Source organism: Nomascus leucogenys, chromosome 13 (assembly GCF_006542625.1).
Source record: "Nomascus leucogenys isolate Asia chromosome 13, Asia_NLE_v1, whole genome shotgun sequence".
NCBI classification, from domain to species: Eukaryota; Metazoa; Chordata; class Mammalia; order Primates; family Hylobatidae; genus Nomascus; species Nomascus leucogenys.
The window spans coordinates 91819993-91838795 of NC_044393.1; the positions used below are offsets into that span (position 1 = coordinate 91819993).

An 18803-nucleotide genomic window follows, 5' to 3' on the forward strand; every position below is an offset into this window, starting at 1 on the left:
TTTTACTAGAATTCTTGTCAGTGAAATTATTTGTAAAGCTCTTTGTTTATGACAACATCACCTTACATTAGCTGTTCTAAGGGGAAATAAAGAAGAAGAAAATTGCACATCCTAGGGGAGTGAGCAAAGCCCAAGAAGGAGGCAAAAACTCAGAAAAAAAATGAGGCAGAACCAATCTAGGAGCCTTCCTATCTCACCTGGAGTTTTCTATGCAGCAGTTCCTTTTGGCTCCAGATTTACATAATAGATTGTTGTGTGCCAGAAATGATTAATTCTGTGAGCCATAAACTTTATTAGTTTCTGCCCATTAGCAATACTCCAGGATTTTTTTTTTAACAAGTCAAAAAATATATATATATATACACATATATATAGAAAGAAACAGGGTCTCACACTGTCTCCCAGGCTGGGGTGCAGTAGGACAATCTTGGCTCACTGCAACCTCCGCCTCCCAGGTTCAAGCGATTCTCCCACCTTGGCCTCCTGAGTATCTGGGACTATAAGCATGCATCACCACGCCTGGCTAATTTTTGTATTGTTTGGTAGAGATGAGGTTTCACCATGTTGGCCAGGCTGGTTTCAAGTGATCCTCTCGCCTCAGCCTCCCAAAGTGCTGGGATTACAGGCATAAGCCACCGTGCCCACCCGCGTAGAAAAAGTTTAAATATTATTTTTTATTGATTCATTCTATAACACTTCTAAGCACCTGGAGTGTCCCAGGCACCAAACAAATTATAGCAAAAAATTTACATTAAACTTTAAAAAGGAATTCATTACTTTGCTTTTTAATAGCTGCAGGTTGCAGCATACTTTAACAATGCATTCTATGCCGTCCACCTACCATTAAAACTTGGTTTGATAAGACATAGGTAATTAGGATGCAAAGCCGACTAATCACAAATTTAAATCTCTTTGCATCCTGAGTATGACACTTCCTTTGAAAACTAGATGCCTCTCAAATTTTACTAACAAGACAAATATAACTAATTACATAAGCCTTGAGCAGCAAAAACTTCATTTCATATTATAGTCACCTAATATGAGGTATATCATGCAATAGAAAAGAATGCAGGTATTTTTACTGTTATGTCAATACAGGATATGTTGCAAATTACTACAGGAATTTCTGGGTTTTATAAAGCAACAACTACGGTTTGGTTTTGTCCATATTTTTAACATAATCTAGTTATGTGTCTTTTTTAAGTTTTCAATATAACCATAGATGTCTAGCAATCAGGCATGTTAATGTATGAGTTACGTAATTCCACATACAATGCAAATTCCGTTTCTTTGCAGAAGTCTTTGAAAGCCTTGGAGATAACCAGAAAATGAAGGAAGCCCTCCACTGAGTTTCAGGGCAAAGGGAAGAAACAAGATAAAGTAGAACCGTCAGTACAAGTGGAATTATTAATGACGTCCAAATGCAGAATCATTAAATACTATCAGACTTATTTATTGACTCCTGATATTAAGAGTGAACAAACCCCTGGCCAAGTGGGAACTTGTTCGGTAGTCTTTATCTTTCTATCACTCATTCAGTCAATTCATTAAAGCCTGTTTGTCTCTCCCAGGTGACTCTTACTGAGTTTCATTGTTTTGTTTATTGTGTTTGTTGGCTCATAGATCTCTTTCACAATTTTCTTCGGCTTCTGAATGCTCTTTAAGTACCAGTTTTGATCAGCCCATTTGCTTTAATAAACAGGAGAGCAAGATGGGACAGGGCGATACAGGGAGAAAAGGGGGGCAAAGGGAATTGCACCGGTTGCTTGTGTTCCCTGGAAAAACCAGCAGGTGGTAGCAACACTTTGTGGGAAGGCCCCAGCCCAGCTCTGTAGGACCCAAACAATAGACCCCAAATCCCCGTCCTCGGCTAGAGAAGAGGTTAGAGGTGGGCGGAAACACTTTTCCTCGCGGCGCCCCCTCGGTTCTTCAACACTGCCCCCAGGCGCCAGCTGAGAGCACCTTGCACCGCCCCTCCTCACCGCAGGGAGGTTCTCTCCGGAGCGTGGGCGAGGGAGGAGGCACCCAGAGGTGCAGCGACTTGCCCAAGCCATGTCAGAGCTAGGCGCACAGCAGCGCTTCCCCTTTTCAACCAGACTGCCCTGCCCCTTGGGGAGGGTAGATGGAAGCCCCAACGTTGACCGAGATCCAGACACGAAAAGAGAGAAGAGTTCCCGGCTAGCACAGCGACGCGTTCATACCCAGACGCCCCCCTCTCCCGCTGCCTCGGCTCCCCCCACCACCGCCTGTACTCTCCCAGATTTCTCAGTTTGTCTTTCCCTCCACCCCCTGCTTTTCCTTCCTTCTCTCTTGCTCAGCTCACGCCCACCTCAGTTCAAAGCTGAGTAGGAGCCCCACTGTTTTAGTTCCTAGAGTTAAAGCCGAAGAGGAGGGAGCCGCGAGGGGGTGTGTGCGGGACTGCCCTGCCCTGGACCGCCACGGTCCGCCAGTTGCGCTTCGCTCCGCGTGTGTCCGACCCGAGCCGAGCCCGAGCCCGAGCCCGAGCCCGAGCCCAGGGGCTTTACAGACAGCCTCTTCCCTTCGCACTTCCTGCAGGCGCCCCACGCGTGCGATCCTCCCGGCCGAGACCCGCGGGAGGAGTCCGCCCCCTTGCCGGCGCACAGGCGGGGCACCGGGCGCGCCCCGCGTCTCCCCCGCGCGCCGGGGCGGAGGAGCGGGCGCCGCGCACTCATCGCCTAGGCCAGGAGGGCGGGCTCTGCTCCCCGGAAGAAGGGAGTGGGAAGGCGGCCAAAGGGGCTGAAGGGGCGGGCCGGGCCGGCCTGGGAGGGGACGCGGAGGGGGCGGGCCGGGCTGCGCTCGCTCCAGCCGCGGCTCTAGAGCAGCGGGCGGCGGGACCCGGGACCCAGCTTGGCGACGGCGGTCGCGACGCGGGCCCCCAGGATCTCCCGGCGCCCCACCTCTGGAGCAGCCCCTGCCGCCAGCGTCAGGACCACCCCGGAATCAGAGACCCGCGGCGCCGAACGGACCCGGGCCGGGTGCAACGGGGTCCCTGGACTGGAGAAGACGCGGGTGGCACCGTGCGAGCTCCAGGAGCCCCGGGTCCACTGCGAGGCCTCGGGGGACGCAGACCTGCAGAGACTGCGGCCAACGGGAAGGTGAGCCCGCGGGGTTAGCAGGCGGCGTTGTGGGGGTCGGGGACAGTATGCTTGGGGACAGAGGAATTAAGGTTTGCGAGAGTAGTGGGGCTCCCCAGCCCCTAGGTGGCTTCCTGGGGGAGTACTGAGGAGCCTTCCTCAAGGCCAGAGTGGGGTTCATGAAGGGTGAGGAAACGGTCAACCTAGCTACCCCCCTCTCACTCCACTCTGACCTGGCATCATTGACACCCCATTACCCTTGCTGTTAGGATCCCCCAGTTGCGTTCCCAGACATTCTCCTCTGGCTCTGGCTTGGGAGTCCTAATCTGGGAGGGTCCTCGCAGAGACGGAGCTCCACGCTTGAAACAGGATTGCCACCCCTCTGACTCCAGTGGCATCACTCCAGTCCCCTTGGAGCTGGGAGGAGTCAGGAGGCTGACCACACACCTGTCCCCGGCTCCCCACAAGGCACTGTCCCCCCCAGCCCCATGACCACAGTTAAGCTTGGAGGTGGAAGGAACACTTGGTTCCTGCTGCCCAGCCATCACCCCCAACGTGCAACCAAAGTCTATTGCGTGCTCCTGCCCCAGCTCCACCCTCACTCTGCTCCCTCCATCTGCGTGCTTGGCCCTGCTTGCCCCACACCCCCACCCACCGATCTTGGCCGTCTGGCACCCTCTCTCCTCCCATCCCTGGGGGAGCTGGCATGGACCCAGCATAGCAATGTTGTAATGTCCCTGGCAGTGCCCATGAAGCGGAGCGGCTGAGCCTGTTCCCAGTTAACCCAGGCCCTCCACCCGCCAGGGGAACTTGACTGAGGCTCTAGGAGGGGAGATGATGGTCCGGAGCTGAGAGACCAGTGGGAGGGAGCTGTGTGGGGCTGTTAGTAGACCACAGAAGCTGCCCAAGTAATGGGGCATTGGAGCATTGAGGCTTCTGAGTGCTGCTCAGTGGGGCCACTTGGCTTTTTCACGGCAGTGGGCCTTTTTTCTCAAAGGAAGATTAGGGTGGGGGTGCCTATGTACTTACCTGGTGGCCTCAGAAGGAGGACTTGTTTGGAGTCTATTACTCCATTCAGGGTGCAAGAACATGGTTGGCAATGACGCTGAGTTACCAGAATGCTGGGGAGCAACAGGCCGAGGTGGGCTGAGTGTGGGAAAGGCAGGATCTTCCTTCTCGGACAGCTGTTCTGCTATCACCCTGTCCTGAGCCTGGGCCCTAGACCCTGAGTTCCCACCCGGCTCCCCACTGTAGGTAGAAGGAGGATGGCAGGTTCTGGAGGGTTTGGGAAGCCTCAGGTTTCCCTTTCTTTACCCACTCCCCCCGCCCCCCGCTTGGTTCCCTGTCCCAGCCCAGGTGTTTCTGCAGAAGTACCTCCTGGGGCCAAGAGCAACTCACAGCCAGACTGGGGGTAGAGCAGGGGCCGAAGGTGAGGAAGAAGGGCCCATGGAACCACTCCGGAACCAGCACTGATGTGCATCTTCTGCCACAGGAAAGCAACAGCCTCCGTCTACACAGACAGCATCTGCTCCCGCCCACCTCACCTCATACACATTCCCTTACACACTCCACCAGGTAGACACATCCTCAGGCACTGCTGACGCAGGTGCTACTCCTGGCACTCAGGGGCTTTCTTCCACAACCTTCCACTTACTCATCTCTCAGGCACATTTGCCTCCTGCCTTAACACCCTCCCTTATGCTCTTTTCCAGAGCCACGCATGTCCCCCCGTCAGTGCACAGAGTGGCTCATTCTAAGTGGCTGTCTGGCTAGACCTAGACACTGCCTGCATCTTAAAAGCCTCCCCCAGCTCCACAGCCTGGGAGTGGGAGGCACATTTGTCTGAGTCACAGTGCTCTGGGGGACATTCTCGGGGCTGGAGGCCTCCAGGGACACAGGACTGTCCTCTGCTAGGTAATCTACAAATTGGCTTCTCCAGCCACGGAAGCAGGGAATAGAAGAGCGGGAGGACAGCCACCTCCTCACTGTCTGTCCTGGATGCCTCCATAAAGCCTGATGATGGGATCCTTCTCAAGGCAGGAGGCCAGAGCACGAAGAGATCTCCAAGGTGGAGATTAAAGGATAGAGGCTTCGGCATTAAACTGAGCAAGGATTATACTGGAATTTCCTGGGCGTTTAACAGCTGTGGAACAGGATGGGGGACAGGGCCTGTGGTACTGACCCCTCCCACACTGACCTGTGTGGCTCACAGGTGTAAGGACCAGCCCAGCAACCACACCAGACATAAAACCTCGAGCCCCTTTGCCCTCGGGACCGTTCTGTCCCTGCTGGACTCCGCAGCCTGCTTTGTCTCACTAAATTGTTCCTGTCTGGGCTTGCTTTGGGTCCATGCCCTTTACTATGTGTTCCCAGTGGACAGTCCCCTGGGTTCCCCTCTGTCCCTTCATAGCCTCGTCATCCCTTTGCTTGACATCGTCGAAGAGAAGCATGCACAATGTCAGCAGCGGGACAGTTTGAACTTCTTGGGAGAGAAGCTTAAAGACTAGCCAGAGATAACAATTATTTTGCTTTTCTTATTGGCATTATTTCACTCATTCATTCTCAGTTCCTACTGTATCTCCACCTCTACCTTATTCTTATAGGTGAACATTTCTGGATATTTTGAAACATAGAAGGAAAAGGGTGTGGGTAGTGAATAAAATGTAAACGTATGCTTATTTGTCTAGGCTTTACAAATTTTTTTTGTTTAGATTTTAATTATGAAATTTTATGTTAATTAGAAAAATAAAGTATGCTTACTGTAACAAGAAAAATAATTGAATTATGTATAAGGCAAAATTAATGCCCCCACCTACAATCCTTCATTTCTACCTCCCACAGTAACCCATTTTAATGGCCTAATATGTCTTCTGCCTACCTTCCTCCAAGCTTATTTGGCTTACATTATTTGATCTTTAAAAATTCACTTGGTGGATTGAGGTGCATAAACTATATTAAGTAAGCTTGATTTGCTCATGAAAGTATCATATTTACATTTAATTGGAGCACGGTTAATTTTTTAAATTCTTACTGATTTACCAATTTAATTTATTTTAAATCATTCTTTTTTTTTTTAATTTTTTTGAGACAGAGTCTCGCTCTGTTGCCCAGGCTGGAGTGCAGTGGCGCGATCTCAGCTCACTGCAAGCTCCGCCTCCCGGGTTCACGCCATTCTCCTGCCTCAGCCTCCCCAGCAGCTGGGACTACAGGCACACGCCGCTACGCCCGGCTAATTTTTTTTTTTTTTTTTTTTGTATTTTTAGTAGAGACGGGGTTTCACCGTGTTAGCCAGGATGGTCTCGATCTTTAATTTTTGCCAGTTTCTGAAAACAAAACACAACCTTGATACCTAAGAAACAGTCTTATTTTTGTAAACCAAAGAGATGTAGCAGGCTTGTGGATCTATTGTCTCTACTGTATCAAAAAGATATTAAGTGATATATCTATAAAAGAAGCTGAGAAAATATTATAAAGTCATAGACTGCAATTTTTGTTACCTAAAACTTTGTCTAATCAGTCTCATTCTCTCCACCATCATTTTATATTCACATTTCTGCTGCTTCTGGTTTTATATTTTTAAAACCTTATACACATCTGAAATGTGAATGTTTCTCTAAAGGAGATAAGTTCTTTTGCACATTCTTGTGTTAGAGAATTTCTAAATACTGGCCAGTTCCTTTTGTAAGTTGGAGGAGAGAGGACTCTCAAGCAGGCTGTGAGAGAGGAGCAAGGGGCCTGGCCGTGCAGACGCTGCTTCCCATCTCTGTGGCAGGAGACATGTACTGGCCTGTTCCTGGGATGCTCTCCTGGACCAAATGCAGAAGATGCTCCATGCCCACAACCATTGAAGACTCGTTTGAAAAATCAAGTTCTGAGTCCTGCTTACTTAGCATTCCAGGCATGTGGAGCAGCCGTGTTCTTGTCACTTATGTTTCTGCCTTTGAAATTGGCTTCAAAAGAATCTGCAGTGGTATGAATTTGCTGACAGCAATTTATTCCATATCTTAATAAAGCTTCCTTTTTCTTTATTTGGATTCCTGCAACAGGGGTACACCCATATTCTTTTTATATATTAAAATTAAAAGTCCTGAATTTATCTGGTTTGTTCGATAAGCAAGAACTCACCGAACTTCCTAGTCTGACTCAGCAACAATTTTTTTTTTTTCTCAAAAAATGTATTTATAACCTTCAATCTTCTGGATCTGAATCTAAAAGAGGTCCTCATCAAACATTAGAAGTATCCTTCTGGGTACTTTAAGATCCTCAACCATTTCTTTTTAATGAATATCTTTGTTCTTAGTAAAATTTCAAAAAATTGCTGAAGTGGCCATCCACAGGCAGTGTCTCCATTTTCTTCTTTTCTTTATGCTGTTTCTTGATGGCAGAAGCTGAGTGGCCTTAACATCCATGTTTCATAATTGCTTTTGCTCTTTTCTGGATCTTCTGGAGGGAGGCCAGCTTCATGTTGTCATTACGAGGCATGCTAAGGCTATGCAAGCACGCCCTATTGCAACCACAAGTGACTGTGTTCCTTGTAGTTCGGGTCATCAAAGCAAATATCTTGCTATTCATCTTCCAGAGTGTTCCATATTGGACAGCTGATATTATCTGCAGCGCATCTTTTCTATCTTGTTTGGCTATCTTTCAAAATAATTCATTGAAATATTTCCAAAATATTTATTGTTCCTTCTTCATGATTATTTGTCTAGTTGTAAGCTTGAGAAGACACAGGGCTTACTGTTTCTTCTTTGTACAGATTACAGAATCCATCCATGTTCTGGGTGAAAGAAAGAGACTATTTTAAAGAATAACTTCTTGGCAAATGGTAAAATAGCCTTCATTGTTTAAAAACCTGCTGCTGGCATTTTCTTTCCCTGATAACAGTATTTCTAAGGACTCTGTGACTCTGGTTTGCTTCAGTGTGTCAAGCACATCTCCAAATTAAGCCATTGAGAGTTTGGGGGGATGCACTTACAACATGAATTACTTTAGGATATTTATTAAACAGCCATTGGTGATGGTGCCAAGGTTACAGAATTTAATAGCTATGCCTGCTTTTTACTTCATGATCTCCCCGTTCCTCTCCAAAGCATTTATTTCATCTGTGAAGGATCCTAGTAGCATTTCAGACATTTTTGCAAAGAACATTACTTAAGAGCAATTTTCCATATGGAAATGCTCCTTACTTGTCTCCATAGGCTGTAAATTGAACTCTCTATTTCACAAATAGGGTTAAAGATGTATAAAAGGTGAGTTTCAGGGGCTAGTTGGCAGATGCCCACTCTACATCAGCCCACACATATGTAGAAATGGTGTCTTTCCATGATAACTTCATGGAGAGCACAGCCCGCAGTACCAGAAAAAAATTAGCAGGAATCAAATTATGATTTTCATATTTGTCACAATTAAAGTTTCATAGTTTGATTTTTGTTTTATCATAGTTTTCAACAATCCCAAGGCCATATATATCCAGGAAAAACAAATCACAACTTCTCTTCTAATTGGCTTTTTTTTTTTTTTCCTCTCAGTTCCATGTCTTTTGAGCAATCTGGGCAACATGTCTCTTTTTTTTCTTCACAGAAATAAAGGGATTATAGTCCACCCAATTCACAGACTTCTGAGACTCAGACACGAGGAGAGATAGAGAACCACCAATCTCTAGATCAACAAGCAAAGGAGGTGCCCAGCCTGTTTGTCTTCATTGTGACACTGGAGGTAGCTATTCCTTCTGTTCATTTGCTCATGAGCTTAATGGTGTGCCTTCTGAAAGCACAAGAAGGTTTTATATAAGAGATAGCTTACTACCTAGTTCTGAGAAGGCATTAAGAGGGTATGAACACTGTTTTGATTAACTTTACTAAGTACTTATTATCCTATAGTCTTAAAGAAAATTTTAATGATTTAGTTGAAAGAATAATACACATGCAAGAGTTTAAGAATGCAAAAATTTAAACGGATACAATTAATGAGAATCCAATGAAAGTAAGTCTCCCTTGCACTGGGTCTCAGTCCACTTCCTTTGCCTTTTTCACAGGTTTTGGGTGCTCTTCCATAGATATCCTTCCATACATATGTATGTGTATATATCCTTCTTAACAAAGGGGAGCTTACTTTACACTGTTCTCCTTTGTCCCACTTTCACTTGGAAATGATTTTCATATTAGTGCATAAACAGTTGCCCATATTTCTTTCTAAGGATGTGCCATAATTTTTAACCGTCTTCCAATTGATGGACAGTTAGTTTACAGCCTTTTCTCTTATAAACAATTTGCAATTAATGTCTTTGTTCAAACATCTGTGCAAACCCATACAAGTATACAGTACCTGAAGGAAACATTCTTACAATGTAGCTGCTGGAAAGGTATTACCCAATTGTCCTCCCAAGAGAATATTCCAATTTGGACTCAAGCAGAGTATGTACAAGAGAACCTATTTCCCATACCTTCTCCAACATGGTAAAAATGGTGTCTTAGGCAACTGTGGCTGCCATAACAAAGTGCAATAGACCTAGTAGCTTATACACAATGGAAATATCTTTCTCACAGTCTGGATGCTGGGAAGTCCAAGATCAGGGTGCCGGCATGGTCAGTTCCTGGCGAAGCCTCTCTTCTAGGTTTCAGACTGCCCTCTTTGTTGTGTCCTCGAATGGCAGAAAAAGGGTGAGAAAGCCCTTTGGGGTCTCTTTCATCTGGGCACTAATCTCATGATCAGTGAGGGCTCCACCCTCATGACCTAATTTCCTCCCAAAGGCCCCACCTCCTAATACCATCACCTTGGGAGTTAGGATTTCAACATATGAATGGTGGGGGTGGGAGGCACAAATATTCCTTCTATAACAAATGGCCTGTTGCTGTGGTTTTAACATGCTTTCCTTTCAATGTGAGCAAACGAGAAGCATCTTTTCATATGTAAAAGCCATAGGGTTATTCTTCTGTAAGCTCTAGGAAAACATGCACCCCTTGGGGCATGAGGATCTTTGTTCACAAAGTGTATGCCAGACCTCCATAGCTCTGCCCCCTCCCTGCACTGTCTCATTTATCAGACTGAATCTTCATGCCTGTGTTCTTTCTGCTTTTATTCTGGTCCCTTCCCTCCCATCATACCCCACAGCCATCTTCCTGTGTCCCTCCCGCTTCACTGCTTCACTGCCCCTCTGAAATTTCTAGAGCATCCAGGTCCATCCGGGGTGGGGCGGTGTTGTGAGGATTCAATTCATGTGTCCGTAGGATGCAGCAGCTTCTTAACCAGCTGCCTTTAATGAAAATCTTCTAACTTCCAATACAGGGTGGCTGTTGGAGGAAGGGAGGAGAGTAAATGAAGAGAAAGAACTGGAATAACCTCTTGCAGAAAAAAAAAAAAAAGGGTAAGATTGACCCAGAAACACCCTCTGCCCCACTTCTAGGAGTGAGAGCTGTGAGAAATGAACACAGCGACAGGGCCACACAGGGAGTAAGCATGAACACTCCAAGATGGTCAAATGTGCACAGGCTCAGGAGAGGCAGTAGGCAACCTGGCTTCTGTCCCATGGTGGGTGCTGGGGCGATTTGAGAGCTGTAGGAGGAGACACAGACACGGGGTCAGCTTTTGGAGCCTGGGCTGTATATGAAGAAACACTTTCTTCCCACCTGCCTCTTCTGGTCTTGTGTGTCTCCTCAGGAAGCAAGCTTAGCTGTACACCCTGAGTCTTGCAAAAGCTGCAGCCCCACCCAGGAGCAGGGTGGTGGCTGGGGCGATGGTGGACGCCCTGAAGATGTCCCATGGCTACTGAAGGGGCTGCCCAGTTAGGGAACAGACTGGCGGGCATGGTGTGTAGCTTATGGGTGCTGCTCCTGGTGTCTTCAGTTCTGGCTCTGGAAGGTAAGAGGGAGGGGAGAACAGGAGAACCCCGACCTGCCATACAGACCCAGTGCAAGGGGGAAGTGGGAAAGATTTAGAAAAGGTAGATAAGAGTGAAGACATCAATCAAGGGAAAGGCGTGGTGAGGATAATGAAGACCCACATCAGATTTGTCAGAGAAAGGACCCTGACAGACAGCTGTGCTCCTGCTGGTAAAGACATGGGCCCGGGGGGGGGGGGCATTCTTTTGTTCCCGGTGGGAATAGAGTAGGGGCTGGCAGTGCTGGCTGGAGGCTTGGCCACTGTGTGCCCCTCTTATTTCTGGGCAGAGGTATTGCTGGACACCACTGGAGAGACATCTGAGATTGGCTGGCTCACCTACCCACCAGGGGGGGTGAGTGCCACTCTGATTCTGAACCTGAATCCCTTGTCCCTGCCCCTCCCTGTTCCCTGGAGAGTGGAATTCATGAAGGAAACCCTGGGTGAGGATTATGGGAAAAGGATCCCTCCCTCTAGAGCACCAAGATTTCAAGGTATCCTCTATCTGCTTTGCTTGTCATTAATTTTAAGTCTCAGTGGAAGAGATAACGTCCCCTTCCCTTTACCCTCTACCTCGCCTTGCTTAAGCCTGGAGCCCCTAAAGCTTCTCCTGGCCCTTCCTGCAGTGGGACGAGGTGAGTGTTCTGGACGACCAGCGACGCCTGACTCGGACCTTTGAGGCATGTCATGTGGCAGGGGCCCCTCCAGGCACCGGGCAGGACAATTGGCTGCAGACACACTTTGTGGAGCGGCGCGGGGCCCAGAGGGCGCACATTCGCCTCCACTTCTCTGTGCGGGCATGCTCCAGCCTGGGCGTGAGCGGCGGCACCTGCCGGGAGACCTTCACCCTTTACTACCGTCAGGCTGAGGAGCCCGACAGCCCTGACAGCGTTTCCTCCTGGCACCTCAAACGCTGGACCAAGGTGGACACAATTGCAGCAGACGAGAGCTTTCCCTCCTCCTCCTCCTCCTCTTCTTCCTCTGCAGCGTGGGCTGTGGGACCCCACGGGGCTGGGCAGCGGGCTGGACTGCAACTGAACGTCAAAGAGCGGAGCTTTGGGCCTCTCACCCAACGCGGCTTCTACGTGGCCTTCCAGGACACGGGAGCCTGCCTGGCCCTGGTTGCTGTCAGGCTCTTCTCCTACACCTGCCCCGCCGTGCTCCGATCCTTTGCCTCCTTTCCAGAGACTCAGGCCAGTGGGGCTGGGGGGGCCTCCCTGGTGGCAGCTGTGGGCACCTGTGTGGCTCATGCAGAGCCAGAGGAGGATGGAGTAGGGGGCCAGGCGGGAGGCAGCCCCCCCAGGCTGCACTGCAACGGGGAGGGCAAGTGGATGGTAGCTGTCGGAGGCTGCCGCTGCCAGCCTGGATTCCAACCAGCACGAGGAGACAGGGCCTGCCAAGGTGAGAGCCCACTCGTCTTGTGCTTGCCTGACACCTCCCACCCACCCCCAGCCTTTGGGCTCCTCTTCTGAACACCCCAAAATTCATTTTATCTGCAAAAGGTCAGGAATAAGCCATCTTAGGAAAGGACCCCAATTTTCCCTAATTTTATTTCCTAAAGCACTCAAACTTGCTATCACCCATTCATCTGAAATTTCTGGAATCTTCTGGAGTCTTTCACAGCAATTGCCTTCTCCTAAGTCTTCAGGCCTGAGAAGTGATGGAGACCAAAAGGAGTTTAGCTCCAGCTCCAGGGTTACTATGGAATAGAGTCCTTTGGTTCCCATTCGCCCTTTTGTTGGGAGGGTCCCTGCCTTGCTGGGCCAGGTGACAGGGACGCAAGTAGAGGAAGACAGTGGATGGCAGCTAGGGAGAATGACTGCAGCAGCAGGCCTCCGCAGAGGGAGCTTATGCAATAAGCCGGGAACACCCACATCTGGCACTGGGCCTGTCTGTAGCCCCCACCGCACCTCACTTTCTCCATCCATGGAAATGCAATTCTGTCCCAGCAATTGGCAGAAGAAATCTCTGCCTGAGGGAAGAGAGGGTGGGGTTCAGTCTTGGAAGAAAAGGAGAACCAGCTCTGGGGAAGAGAAGGCTGCGAGGATACCTACCTGCTGTGTGTTGGGAGCTCAGGGTGGGTGGACAGCGCGAGTGTGACGCCCCCACTCTCCTCTCTGCCTCCTCAGCCTGCCCACGGGGGCTCTATAAGGCTTCTGCTGGGAATGCTCCCTGCTCACCATGCCCTGCCCGCAGCCACGCTCCCAACCAAGCAGCCCCCGTTTGCCCCTGCCTGGAGGGCTTCTACCGGGCCAGTTCCGACCCACCAGAGGCCCCCTGCACTGGTGAGTTCCTCACCCAGCCCTGCAATGGGAAAGAGACTGGGAGAGGGGCCAGAAGTGGGGGGAGCAGGCAACACTGGGGGCTCTTTGCGTTTGGAGTGACTTGTTTTTCCCCTATTTTCTTGGCTTCCTCCCCTCCCTGTCCCCACCCCCTTCTCTCCCTGACCCATCCTTCCCTGGGCCCACATCCTGCCTCTCTGGCATGGGTCCCACCCCATGCTCTTCTGTCTCCTCCCCTATGGGCCACCCACCCTCCCCTGGCTCCTTCCTTCCTCAATCACCCCCACGACTCCTGCCCTCTTGGCCCTTGGACTACCATATCCTCCGGCCCCCCAGGTCCTCCATCGGCTCCCCAGGAGCTTTGGTTTGAGGTGCAAGGCTCAGCACTCATGCTACACTGGCGCCTGCCTCGGGAGCTGGGGGGTCGAGGAGACCTGCTCTTCAATGTCGTGTGCAAGGAGTGTGAAGGCCGCCAGGAGCCTGCCAGCGGTGGTGGGGGCACTTGTCGCCGCTGCAGGGATGAGGTCCACTTCGACCCTCGCCAGAGAGGCCTGACTGAGAGCCGAGTGTTAGTGGGGGGACTCCGGGCACATGTACCCTACATCTTAGAGGTGCAGGCTGTCAATGGGGTGTCTGAGCTCAGCCCTGACCCTCCTCAGGCTGCAGCCATCAATGTCAGCACCAGCCATGAAGGTGAGCCCTTTTCCTTGGCCTTCAGGATCCCCTGCCTCAGCTCCTTTGCGCCCCCTTCCCTACTCCTGATCTCCAGCCTGGTCCACCCCTGCCACCCTCCCCTCAAGGCTGACCGTGCTCCCAGGGACTCCTATCCCCGTAATAATTTTCCTTTTGCGCTCTAGTGCCCTCTGCTGTCCCTGTGGTGCACCAGGTGAGCCGGGCATCCAACAGCATTACGGTATCCTGGCCGCAGCCCGACCAGACCAATGGGAACATCCTGGACTATCAGCTCCGCTACTATGACCAGGTGCGCAGGAGGAGGGGGTGGGGGTCCGCAGCAGGGCTGGCAGGAGCTCACAGTCCCCACAGTGGGGCCCAGAGGTGCCCAGGTGTGCAGGAGGAATGAGGGGTCTGCAACAGGGCTGGCAGGAGCTCACAGTCCCCACAGTGGAGGCCAGAGGCTGAATGAGCAAGGAGAGGTGCCCAGAAGCCTGCAGCACTGGGCATGTGTCTGAGAGCCCTGTCAACCAGGGAGGGTGGCTGGGGGCCTTAGGGGCAGAAGCAGGGGCAAGAGGGGGCCAAGCAGGGAGTGAGTGGCTGTCACCCCCAGGCAGAAGACGAATCCCACTCCGTCACCCTGACCAGCGAGACCAACACTGCCACCGTGACACAGCTGAGCCCTGGCCACATCTATGGTTTCCAGGTGCGGGCCCGGACTGCTGCCGGCCACGGCCCCTATGGGGGCAAAGTCTATTTCCAGACGCTTCCTCAAGGTGAGCGGGGGTCAGGGGCCAGATGGGCAGGTGAAGGCCCAAATGGGTAGTGAGGAGAGGCCCAGGGACTGTCCGGCCTTGAACCCTGGCCCAGTGCTTTCCAACCAGAAGTTCTGTGGGAAAGGAGAGTGCCTTTTGCTCAGCAGCTGACCTAGGGGCTACTCGGGGAGATGGGGGGTTGTAGGGTATGTATGCATGTTGAGTGTGATGTGGGAGGGCTGTGGGCATGTGTGTGTGTGTTGTGTGTCCCTGTGTGTGGCTGTGGGAGGGCCGTGGGCGTGTGTGTGTGTTGTGTGTCCCTGTGCATGGATGTGGGAGGTTTGCAGCATGCGCGTGCGTGTTGTGTGTGCCTGTGGTGTGTGTGGGTGCCTGGGCACATGAACAAGCACCTGTGAGAGACCTGGCCCACCTGTGACCCTGTCGGCTGGTCCCCCAGGGGAGCTGTCCTCCCAGCTTCCGGAGAGACTCTCCTTGGTGATCGGCTCCATCCTGGGGGCTTTGGCCTTCCTCCTGCTGGCAGCCATCACCGTGCTGGCGGTTGTCTTCCAGCGGTGAGTCCCCACCCCTGCCCAACTCTGCCCAGCACCATTAACTCCACAGCCAAACCTCAAGTCCTGCCAAGTCTGGAGCCCGCTGCAGAAACCTCACACTGGCACTCCTCCCGTCAGCCAGCCCCTGCCCTGGGCCCCACGTGGAGGTGGGCAGGAGGGCCAGGCTGGCGTCCCCCCTCCACAGACCGACTAAAGAGCAGTCTGCGAGGGTGACAAGGGGACAGCAAGGGAATGGAGATGGGAGCGTCATCCCCTGTCACTGTTTTGTTCCTCAGGAAGCGGCGTGGGACTGGCTACACAGAGCAGCTGCAGCAATACAGCAGCCCAGGTGGGGATGAGGAGAGGAAATGGGTGGGGCTGGGGAATACATGGGTGGGGCACATGGCAGGCAAGGCTGGATCCCCTCAAGATTGAGGGCACTCCTTGGCACAATCTTCTGGAAGTAAGTGGGCATGTCTGGGGTGCGCGGGCAGCCCTGCCTTTCACAACACGCTCATAACATACTCCACACCCCTCCAGGACTCGGGGTGAAGTATTACATCGACCCCTCCACCTACGAGGACCCCTGCCAGGCCATCCGAGAACTTGCCCGGGAGGTTGATCCTGCTTATATCAAGATTGAGGAGGTCATTGGGACAGGTACAGCAGAGGCAAGGCAGGGATCTGAGCGACGGGGCTCCCTTGTGGCCGCCCCTGGCCAGAGTCCCATCCAAACACAGCAGGATGCTGTGAGCCTTGATCCCCACCCCAACCTACACCTATTCTCCCAGGCTCTTTTGGAGAAGTGCGCCGGGGCCGCCTGCAGCCGCGGGGACGGAGGGAGCAGACTGTGGCCATCCAGGCCCTGTGGGCCGGGGGCGCCGAAAGCCTGCAGATGACCTTCCTGGGCCGGGCCGCGGTGCTGGGTCAGTTCCAGCACCCCAACATCCTGCGGCTGGAGGGTGTGGTCACCAAGAGCAGACCCCTCATGGTGCTGACGGAGTTCATGGAGCTTGGCCCCCTGGACAGCTTCCTCAGGGTCAGTCCAGCCTGGGTGAAGGAGGAGGGTCCTTGGGTCCAGGAAAGCTTCCAGGAGACAGGGTCCTCTGTCTTTGCTTCTTACCACCCCACCTCGCATGGCCTCTGTCCTTCCTTCCCAGCCATCTTCTGATTCCACACCCTCCCCCTCTCATGCTGGTGTCTGCTGCGCAGTATGTCGAGGTCTCCCCCTGTCTCCGATCACTGACCTCTGCCCCCTGCCCCTGCCCCTGCCCCTGCCCCTCAGCAACGGGAGGGCCAGTTCAGCAGCCTGCAGCTGGTGGCCATGCAGCGGGGAGTGGCTGCTGCCATGCAGTACCTGTCCAGCTTTGCCTTCGTCCATCGCTCGCTGTCTGCCCACAGCGTGCTGGTGAATAGCCACTTGGTGTGCAAGGTGGCCCGTCTTGGCCACAGTCCTCAGGTGAGAGCACAGCCTTGGGGGCACAGCCTGGGGCCTTGTGGCATGCCCCAGCAGGTGCTGGGGTGGGGGGTGAACTGGAATCTGGGGTACGTACCTCAGCTGGGATGTCATATTCCCTAAAAGGAGGGAGGCTGTCCTGTGTGATGGGGAGATGGAAGCCTAGGCAAGGGGGTTTGAGGGATTTCAGGGATCAAGACAAAGAAAGGGGATGAAGGAGGGGAGGAGACCTGCAACAATCTAGAGCTACCTCCTGCCCTTCCCCCATTGTGGAGATTACACAGACTCCAGAGTCAGCACAGCTGGGTACAAATTCTTAACACTCTGCTCTCCAGCTCTGTGACCTTGGACAAGTTCACTTTCTCTAAGCTTCACCTTCTGCTTCTGTGAAATGGAGATAATATCATCCACCTTGGAGGGTTGTTATGAGGATTAAATGAGATGCTTGATGTAAAACCCTTAACATATCTGAGCACATTGTAGTTGCTCAATAAACGTGACTATTCCTTCTGCTTCTGTGAAATGGAGATGATATCATCCACCTTAGAGGGTTGTTATGAGGATTAAATGAGATGCCTGATGTAAAACCCTTGACATATCTGAGCACATAGTAGTTGCTCAATAAACGTGACTATTGCTTCTGCTTCTGTGAAATGGAGATGATATCATCCACCTTAGAGGGTTGTTATGAGGATTAAATGAGATGCCTGATGTAAAACCCTCGACATATCTGAGCACATAGTAGTTGCTCAATGAACGTGACTATTACTATGATTATTACTATTTGCTTTTGACTTTACCCCTCAGGGCCCAAGTTGTTTGCTTCGTTGGGCAGCCCCAGAGGTCATCGCACATGGAAAGCATACAACATCCAGTGATGTCTGGAGCTTTGGGATACTCATGTGGGAAGTGATGAGTTATGGAGAACGGCCTTACTGGGACATGAGTGAGCAGGAGGTGAGCACCGACCTAGACACTGCTGATTTCCCACCCTGATCCCTCCCAGGTTGGAACATTCTAGGACCTCCATTCTCTACTCCATTTGTATTCTAAGATCTCATGGCTCTTGGATTACCATTTCTTCGAGTTCCTTCTCCACTCCAACCTCATGCTCCACCAGATTCCAGCCCACCCTCTTACCCAACAAAGTACTCCCCTCTACTAACAAAACTTCCCATCGTCATAGTCTTTCTCTGACCCCCAGGTACTAAATGCAATAGAACAGGAGTTCCGGCTGCCCCCGCCTCCAGGCTGTCCTCCTGGATTACATCTACTTATGTTGGACACTTGGCAGAAGGACCGTGCCCGGCGGCCTTATTTTGACCAGCTGGTGGCTGCATTCGACAAGATGATCCGCAAGCCAGATACCCTGCAGGCTGGCGGGGACCCAGGGGAAAGGTCTGGAGCTTGGGGCTAGAGCCTGGGAAAGCCAGGGAGGGTAGATGCAAACCTAAAGAAAACTGAGGAGAGGGGCTAAGATGAAGAGGAGACCTTGACCCTGCTTGCCCCTCCCCTCTTAGGCCTTCCCAGGCCCTTCTGACCCCTGTGGCCCTGGACTTTCCTTGTCTGGACTCACCCCAGGCCTGGCTTTCAGCCATTGGACTGGAGTGCTACCAGGACAACTTCTCCAAGTTTGGCCTCTGTACCTTCAGTGATGTGGCTCAGCTCAGCCTGGAGTAAGCAGGGAGTGGTGGGGTGGGGGCGAATGCTCCAGGCCCCTGGCTGGGGGGTCGTATGGGGGATCTCGGAGAAGCTGGCCCAGATTTGATCCCCTCCCTCCCTACCAGAGACCTGCCTGCCCTGGGCATCACCCTGGCTGGCCACCAGAAGAAGCTGCTGCACCACATCCAGCTCCTTCAGCAACACCTGAGGCAGCAGGGCTCAGTGGAAGTCTGAGAATGACGATGCCCGTGACTCAGCCCTGGACACTGGTCCGAGAAGGGACGTGTGGGACGTGAGCCGGGCTCCAACAGCCTCTGAGAGAGATGCCCCACACCAAACCCGACCCTCCCGATGGCTGCATTCCCCGGTCCTCCTCCTCTCCACCAGCCCCCTCCTCATTAAAGGGAAAGAAGGGAATTTGCAAGTTCGGTGTGGTGAGGCCTCAGTCTGCAAGG

The 18803-nt window shown here is 52.0% G+C and overlaps 1 protein-coding gene across 3 annotated transcripts; it reads left to right on the forward strand.

Annotated features, from left to right (window-relative positions):
• Positions 1 to 2808: 2808 nt before the first annotated feature.
• Positions 2809 to 18772, forward strand: EPHB6 (EPH receptor B6). Of its 3 annotated transcripts, XM_003270845.3 has the most exons (20): positions 2809 to 3116; positions 8676 to 8810; positions 9641 to 9754; positions 10380 to 10458; positions 10752 to 10952; positions 11261 to 11325; positions 11597 to 12371; positions 13100 to 13255; positions 13589 to 13945; positions 14110 to 14234; positions 14538 to 14700; positions 15137 to 15251; positions 15527 to 15579; positions 15771 to 15890; positions 16022 to 16269; positions 16516 to 16689; positions 17494 to 17643; positions 17891 to 18084; positions 18207 to 18362; positions 18474 to 18772. In XM_003270845.3, the coding sequence occupies exons 5-20, from the start codon at positions 10853 to 10855 to the stop codon at positions 18580 to 18582; spliced, it is 3060 nt and encodes a 1019-aa protein (XP_003270893.2). In that variant the 5' UTR covers positions 2809 to 3116; positions 8676 to 8810; positions 9641 to 9754; positions 10380 to 10458; positions 10752 to 10852; the 3' UTR covers positions 18583 to 18772. The 3 variants fall into 3 exon arrangements, with proteins under 3 accessions (XP_003270893.2, XP_030681859.1, XP_030681860.1); XM_030825999.1 differs by lacking the exon at positions 2809 to 3116 and having other exon boundaries at positions 8680 to 8810; positions 16519 to 16689; XM_030826000.1 differs by lacking the exons at positions 2809 to 3116; positions 8676 to 8810; positions 9641 to 9754; positions 10380 to 10458; positions 11261 to 11325 and adding an exon at positions 11388 to 11464 and having other exon boundaries at positions 10887 to 10952.
• The last annotated feature ends 31 nt before the right edge of the window (positions 18773 to 18803 follow it).

Coding starts and splice junctions, on each gene's coding strand:
- EPHB6 (XM_003270845.3), top strand. CDS start 10,853: ATGGCTACTGAAGGGGCTGCCCAGTTAGGGAACAGACTGGCGGGCATG. Junction 14,701..15,136: donor TTTCCAGACGCTTCCTCAAG/GTGAGCGGGGGT, acceptor CTGGTCCCCCAG/GGGAGCTGTCCTCCCAGCTT. Junction 16,690..17,493: donor GTCTTGGCCACAGTCCTCAG/GTGAGAGCACAG, acceptor TTTACCCCTCAG/GGCCCAAGTTGTTTGCTTCG.